General features: G+C 30.0%; 2 protein-coding genes across 2 annotated transcripts in view; one reads left to right on the top strand and one right to left on the bottom strand.

Annotated features, from left to right (window-relative positions):
• The window catches only part of LOC107452410 (uncharacterized), a gene marked incomplete at its 3' end in the record, with an annotated part of 9,062 nt that extends 2,651 nt beyond the window's left edge, over nucleotides 1-6,411 (top strand). Inside the window, 2 exon segments of the mRNA XM_071185021.1 lie at nucleotides 1,548-1,600; nucleotides 6,307-6,411. Coding sequence (XP_071041122.1) covers nucleotides 1,548-1,600; nucleotides 6,307-6,411 — 158 coding nt within the window.
• LOC107453025 (uncharacterized) overlaps nucleotides 1-8,235 on the bottom strand; it is a 188,618-nt gene that overhangs the window by 173,709 nt on the left and 6,674 nt on the right. The gene's annotated exons all lie outside the window — the stretch shown is intronic.

Genomic DNA, 8,235 nt, shown 5'->3' on the forward strand with positions numbered 1-8,235 from the left:
TTTAAATATGTCAACAAGTTCGAATTTACCAAGGGAACCTCAAAATATTAAGATTAAAGACATAAAAAGTTGTAAATTTCTCTAAATTTGTTTTCATACTCTAACAACTATAAAAAAAATAATCTTACCTCTTCTGGTACCTTATCTAAGCATGTATCAAACTCATCAAGTGCAGCTTTATCTGCAATTAAATTGTTTTCAGTTAAGGAACAAAAATGTCATTTTTAAAAATGAGCCACTTTCTAGTGTTCAATATTATATGGAATAAAAAAAAAGACTTACAAAAGTTTAAGATATTCGTTGCTAAACTTGATATTTAAATAAGAGTTTGTTCCTTTGGTTTGGCTTAATAGAAAGAAATTCAGGTGATAACTGAAGCTTAGCTAAAGTTCGGGTGACTTAGCTAAACTTTTGGCAGTTACAGAACTGCATTGGCTAAATTATTTATTCATTTTTTATTTTTTTAATTTGTAAACGAGGAAATTTCACAAGAATTAGAACGATCAGAATTGGAGTAGAATCAGAATGATCAGAATTTAGTTAGACTCAGAAAGATAGTTCTTTCGAGGATGGTGGGTGAGTAAATAGAATATCACTTTTATTTTTGTTAGAAGTGGACACGAGTAAATTTGAAAAAGTCCGCATACTGTAACTGTAGTTAATACATTACATATTTAAATTCAGCAATATTACTTTCCTTCTTTTTGGGGACAAGAAAAAAAATAACATTATTGTAAATGTCAAAATAATCTTTAGTTTTTAATCCTAATTATTCTCTTCCAAAAAGATTCAAACAAAAATAATCAGTCTTTTATAATTTAATAATTTTTTATTTCCTCTGAATGTTATAAATATATATATATATATATATATATATTTATTACATTCAGAGGAAATAAAAAATTATTAAATTATAAAAGACTGATTATTTTTGTTTGAATCTTTTTGGAAGAGAATAATTAGGATTAAAAACTAAAGATTATTTTGACATTTACAATAATGTTATTTTTTTTCTTGTCCCCAAAAAGAAGGAAAGTAATATTGCTGAATTTAAATATGTAATGTATTAACTACAGTTACAGTATGCGGACTTTTTCAAATTTACTCGTGTCCACTTCTAACAAAAATAAAAGTGATATTCTATTTACTCACCCACCATCCTCGAAAGAACTATCTTTCTGAGTCTAACTAAATTCTGATCATTCTGATTCTACTCCAATTCTGATCGTTCTAATTCTTGTGAAATTTCCTCGTTTACAAATTAAAAAAATAAAAAATGAATAAATAATTTAGCCAATGCAGTTCTGTAACTGCCAAAAGTTTAGCTAAGTCACCCGAACTTTAGCTAAGCTTCAGTTATCACCTGAATTTCTTTCTATTAAGCCAAACCAAAGGAACAAACTCTTATTTAAATATCAAGTTTAGCAACGAATATCTTAAACTTTTGTAAGTCTTTTTTTTTATTCCATATAATATTGAACACTAGAAAGTGGCTCATTTTTAAAAATGACATTTTTGTTCCTTAACTGAAAACAATTTAATTGCAGATAAAGCTGCACTTGATGAGTTTGATACATGCTTAGATAAGGTACCAGAAGAGGTAAGATTATTTTTTTTATAGTTGTTAGAGTATGAAAACAAATTTAGAGAAATTTACAACTTTTTATGTCTTTAATCTTAATATTTTGAGGTTCCCTTGGTAAATTCGAACTTGTTGACATATTTAAAAAATTTTAACTCATATCAATGCAAACATTATATTTCACAACTACAAAATTTTAATTCATGGCTCATACTCAGGGTAGCAACGTTACCAAATTGCAACAAACATGCAATAGTCTTAGTGATCCATTTGAGATGAGGATATAGTCTCGCACAAGGATCCTGTTCAGATAAGAATCTGTCACATGGTGATCCTGTTGAAACTTGAATGTGTCACAGTTTTCACACTGACATCTTGTTGAGACGTGAACATGTCACAGTTTTCACACTGACATCCTGTTGAGACGTGAATATGTCACAGTTTTCACACTGACATCCTGTTATGACTTGAATATGTCACAGTTTTTACACTGACATCCTGTTGAGACCTGAATATGTCATAGTTTTCCCACTGACATCTTGTTGTGACTTGAATATGTCACAGTTTTCACCCTGATATCCTGTTGGCGTGAATATGTCCCGTTTTCATAGCAGGATGAAATACCTGCGACAATTAAAGGTCTCATTGTGGTCTCATGTTGACATCTAGGTGACTTTAGAATGCGACATCAACAGAAAAGGATAAAGTAACTTTTTTTAGACTTCAAGCCTTGATTTATATACGTTTAAGATCTTGGTATAGATGTTTGGCATCGTTGAAACTATACAGAGGAGAAAGAAAATAATCGAACGTTTGTTGAACAAACACAAGACATTGAAACTGCCAGCAAATCAGTTATGAAGAACTTTCCATCTTGAGGTCAAAAGAAGAAAAAAAAGGCGATCTAAGCAGCCTTGAATGTTAAAGGCCTGACTTCCTTTTAGGCAAGATTTACTAAAGCGTTGCAATGTATATTGCTTCTTATTTTTCACCTTTTTTTCCTCTTTTATTTTTATGTCACGATGGGAAGTGCAGTAAAGGGATTTTATATAATTTCTTTTATTTATTTGTGTTTTTTACTGCCCGCTATTTTTTTTAATATCACGTGTCGAGTTAGCCCAAACAAGGGGAGGCAATCCCAGTAGCCCCCTTTTACTCGGGGCTTACCTCGGCAGTAATATTTTTAAAAGAGACAAATTTTATCGAGATTGTTGCAATAAAAGTTACGTAAAACTTGAAATTTTTAACATGATTTTTAAAGAAAATATAAGCATAGTCACCTATTTTAAAAACAGAAGAAAATTACATTCAAAATTTTTCTTCGAAATAACAGTAATCTTAAGAGTAATGAAATAAATTTCGTTAAAATAAGCAAAGGGTATATTCACATTTAATGGCTCTATTGTACGGAAATATTTTTTCCCTTCGTAGTTATATATTGAAGATATCGAAACTATTTAAACGGTTCACAATCATGAGTGTATCTTGTTGTGACCATTTGTTACTTTATTTGATTCACATAGTTAATTTTTAAACATTTATAGCAAAAAACTGCTTACATGACTTTTAACTATTTGATCTAACTTTAGTGACACGAGTAGCGTGACATCAATAAAATAAATTCGCTAAAAAGTGAATAAAATAACAGAATAAGAAAAGTCGTAAGAAATTTACTATAATAAGACAAGTTGTGGAATAGTTTCCTCGTGACTTTCATCGGATCAAAATTACAACAAAGTTGCAAAAAGACTTCTCAGTGGCTTTAGTCACAGTAACGTACGCTTGTGACTTGCGAACTGGCAAAAGTCACAATAAGTAGTCAATGAGGCTTTCATGTGTTATCACATGATAGACATTAAAAGTCACATTATGACCTCCTTGTAGTAATTTAGAACGGTAGCATTTGTGATTATGATTGCTTTTGCCGTTTTTGACTTTAATTTTGATTGACTGTAACAGTCTGTGCAATCTCGGCGTAGAAAATAATCATGCAGAAACAAAGTCTTAGATCGGAAAACTCTAGCGTATACAGTGCGCGGGGAAAAGAAAAGGAAAAAAACTCACCCTGAATAACTTCTGTTCTAATGATCGGATCTCAAATATGCTAACTAATTAGTACAGACGATATTTTAAGTTACGAAATCAAACACAAAAATGTCCTTTTTCAGAATCTGCATTCCTTTTTTTTTCTTCATGGATTCGGGTTCCTGATCTCAAAAGTATAGAGGATAGCTGCAATCTGGGAAATGTGGCCAAATAGTTCGGTCAAGAGCGCAGTCTTACGTTTTGATCCCTTATACAAAAAAACAACGTGGAAGCACAAATGAAAATACATAAACTGACGTATAATAGTTTCAGTTGTATAAACAAAAAACTTCCTTAAAGTCTAAACACAGAGAAAGATTTTACACAATGAGGAAGATCTTTGTTTATGGAACTGAAACTATTCTATGTCAATTTATGCACTTTCGTTTATGCTTTGTTCACGTTTTTTTCTTATTCTTATATTTAATTAATTTATTCTTATACTTTCGCCATATCTCCTTGATTTTTTAAGAAGCTCAAAAAATTGCTACAAACAATAATAAAATTTGTTTATTCAAAGATAATTCTGTGCAAAACAAAAATTTTAGTAAATATTTATTATTTTTTTATTATTTTATTTATTAATGTTCAAAAATTTTTGAATTGTAAGGTATACAAATTTTTAGGTGGAAAAAGTAGTTTTATGTTACAAAATGGAAAATGTGAACCAAATCATTTGAATAGTTTCTGAGAAAACCGAATTTTTAATTATTGGACTTCTCAACAAATATTCGACCGATTCCTGTCAAATTTTGGGATTTTGACATAAAAAATTACGTTCTTTAAAATGATTTAAAATATTTTTATGAATTCAAATATGTTTCAACGATCATTATATAAAATAATAAATATAAATAACTATTACAAATTACATTTTGAATTGAAGGAAATAAATTCCATAATTCTGTTCAAATTTTTTTGATTCGCTTAAAACATTCTCGAGATATGTGGAAATACACAAATATTAAAATTTAAATTGAGGGGTCAAAACTTTGGCCATTTTCCTGATTAAACGATATTCACCCCATTTCCCAGTTTTTGGATACCCCGCTATTTTAATGAAAAGTAATAAAACAGTGAAAAATTAATAAAAGTTTTTTTAAGGGAAAAAAAGGATTAGTTATTTCATTTGGAGAAGGATTCTTATTATTGTGAACAAATATGTTTTGATTCACTTAAGTTTCCGAGACAAGGAGAATTACGTGTTCACAACATTTATACGCACTTTACAAATCAAACTAATGGGACCATGTTTTCCAGATCTTAATACATTGGAAAAGAAAATAATGTTTATTAATAAAAAGAATTTTTTTTATCTAATTTCGTAATTTAATTAAGACTAATCGACTACCAATAAAACAATCTTACTACATGTATAATCTATCTCAAAGTTACTACTAGTTTTTAGAATGAAAAAAACTACTAACATGTAAATTAATAAGGGTGATTATCTTTTATCTTCCGGTTCACTGTACTACTAAGTAATAATTTAGAGCTTAACCATATTTTTTTTAAAGAAAATGAAAAAGTTTCTAAAGATGATGGCAGATTTCGCCAAAGAAGAATGGTCAGACTTAGATGAAGCATATAATGAATACTGTGTCTGGGATGAAGTACGACAGGTATGGTAAAAAAGTGTCATATTTACAACAATTCATAAATTTTATGATAACCAAAACACCNTTATTATTTTATTTAATAATGCTCAAAAATTTTTGAATTGTAAGGTATACAAATTTTTAGATGAAAAAAGTAGTTTTATGTTACAAAATGGAAAATGTGAACGAAATCATTTGAATAGTTTCTGAGAAACAGAATTTTTAATTATTGGACTTCTCAACAACTATTCGATCGATTCCTGTCAAATTTTGGATTTTGATCTAAAAAATTACGTTCTTTAAAATGATTTAAAAATTTTTTATGAATTCAAATATGTTTCAATGATCATTATATAAAATAATAAATATAAAATAATAAATATAAATAACTATTACAAATTACTTTTTGAATTAAAGGGAATAAATTCCATAATTCTGTTCAAATTTTTTTGATTCGCTTAAAACATTCTCGAGATATGTGGAAATACACAAATATTAAAATTTAAATTGAGGGGTCAAAACTTTGGCCATTTTCCTGATTAAACGATATTTACCCCATTTCCCAGTTTTTGGATACCCCGCTATTCTTATGAAAAATAATAAAAAAATTATAAAAGTTGTTTTAAGGGGAAAAAAAGTATTAGTTATTTCATTTGGAGAAGGATTCTTATTATTGTGAACAAATATGTTTTGATTCACTTAAGTTTCCGAGACAAGGAGAATTACGTGTTCACAACATTTATACGCACTTTACAAATCAAACTAATGGGACCATGTTTTCCGGATCTTAATACATTGGAAAAGAAAATAATGTTTATTAATAAAAAGAATTTTTTTGCCTAATTTCGTAATTTAATTAACACTAATCGACTACCAATGAATCAATCTTAATACATGTATAATCTATCTCAAAGTTACTACTGGTTTTCAGAATGTAAAAAAACTACTAGCATGTAAATTAATAAGGATGATTATCTTTTATCTTCCGGTTCATTGCACTATTAACCAATAATTTAGAGCTTAACCATATTTGTTTTTAAGAAAATGAAAAAGTTTATAAAGATGTTGGCAGCTTTCGCCAAAGAAGAATGGTCAGATTTAGAAGAAGGATATAATGATTACTGTGCCTGGGATGCAGAACGACAGGTATGGTAAAAAAGTGTCATATTTACAACAATTCATACATTTTGTGATAACCAAAACACCTACACTGTAAAAAAATACCTAATACGGTAAATAGAACCTGTAGTTTTAGAGCATCATCCGTAAAATTCATTTTACCGAAAAAACCATTTTTGCCGTAAAATATTATCATGTAATATATAGTTTATTAGAGTGATTTAATGATTGTATTGAAATTATCACAGTGAAAATCGCGTTATATCAGATTTTTTGATCCGTAACATGTTCCGGTAACAATCGATTTTTATTTTTTACGGTCAAAAATACCGGCAGTCTGAGTGCCGCTACTTTTTACCGTTATTTGATCAGGCATTTTTAAGAGTGTCGGTAATACAACGATTACTATTGGCATTGCATTAGTTACCGGAGTTTGCTCAGGGCCCGACTTAGCCTAATTGGGGCTCGGGGCAAAAACTTCTTTGGGTTCCCCCCTCTGCTTCACTTTTTCAGTAATGAAGAACCGAACTTTATGGAGGTATTTAAATTTTCACCTCATTCTACACATATAAGCAAGAAAATTAACTAAAATCTTAAAAAAGCTATTAAGTCCCCCCCTCCACCAATGGTCTGACGAAATATCGTTCTGCCCATTTTAGTGATTTTCTGACGATTCTATGTCCATCTTGCCGAATGCAGTTTTCTAATTGTAAATTTTGTCATCTAGCTGCGAAAAATTTATATCCTTGCTGACATTAGGGCGGAATTCAGTTAAATTTTTGCAATTACGATGGCTCAATAACGCCAATCAGAATCCTGTATTTTCGTAAACATATCCCATTTTGCGATATGTAAGAATACAGTCTTTTGATTGGCCAAATTTGTCCATCGTAATGGCGAAATTTACTTAAATTCCGCGCTAGAAAGCGATGGATTAACGAAAAAATTCATTTTTGTGTTCATACGATAGATTAATGAAGAAGCTAACATAAAAATGACGGATTTTACACTGTACTGATATTTTGTTTAAAAAAAGTTCATTAAAGAAGGAAACCTAAAATAAACTTTCTATTTTATTTGGGGGCCCCTCATATGTGGGGCCCGGGGCAACTGCCCCGTACGCCCATGCCTTAGTCAGGCTCTGAGTTTGCTGAAAGTTTTGATAGCATATTAGACAGAGCTTTCATTCCATACCACATTTCTGTTTTGCTATCTTCTCTTTTAGCAGTCATACTCATGTATCTAACATTTTCCTTATAACGAGAACGTAACAATTTGAAAAGTGTCATGTCAATTTAAGAAACTTACTGAAAACAAGGATCCGAATCAAATTAAGGTAAAAATTACAATGACTCAGAGTGCCGGTAGTTTTGACCGTAAAAAATACTTAAAATCCATTTATACCTAAACATATTCAAAACAAAATTCTGATACACCGTACCGTTTATTATACCCAGGCTTTTATATACTTTCTTCAAGAAAGTTAACCGGCAGCTGCTGCTGCAGCAAGGTGCCCAAAATGCTGTTTTGAAAGAAGATTAGTCAAAATATATATAAACATCATTTGGTTTGAATTGATACATATGTATACAAAATATTTTTACCCCGGAACAAGTCTAGAAATAACTTCCTCCATCAAATTAATTGAAAAGAACATAGGGAATTTATTGGAAGTTAAACATTGTCCTAAGAAATCCAAGTGGATAGTAATTTAAGAGTTGATTAGTTATTTCAATCTGAAATGAAATAACTTGTTTCGTTAGAAATTAATCTATATATATGTTTCGCTTTCGGCTGACCACCAAACCGGAACATCTGCTCCTGCACCCCAGAGCCCAAAGGTCAAGAAAG

Source organism: Parasteatoda tepidariorum, chromosome 9 (genome assembly GCF_043381705.1).
Source record: "Parasteatoda tepidariorum isolate YZ-2023 chromosome 9, CAS_Ptep_4.0, whole genome shotgun sequence".
Taxonomy (NCBI): domain Eukaryota; kingdom Metazoa; phylum Arthropoda; class Arachnida; order Araneae; family Theridiidae; genus Parasteatoda; species Parasteatoda tepidariorum.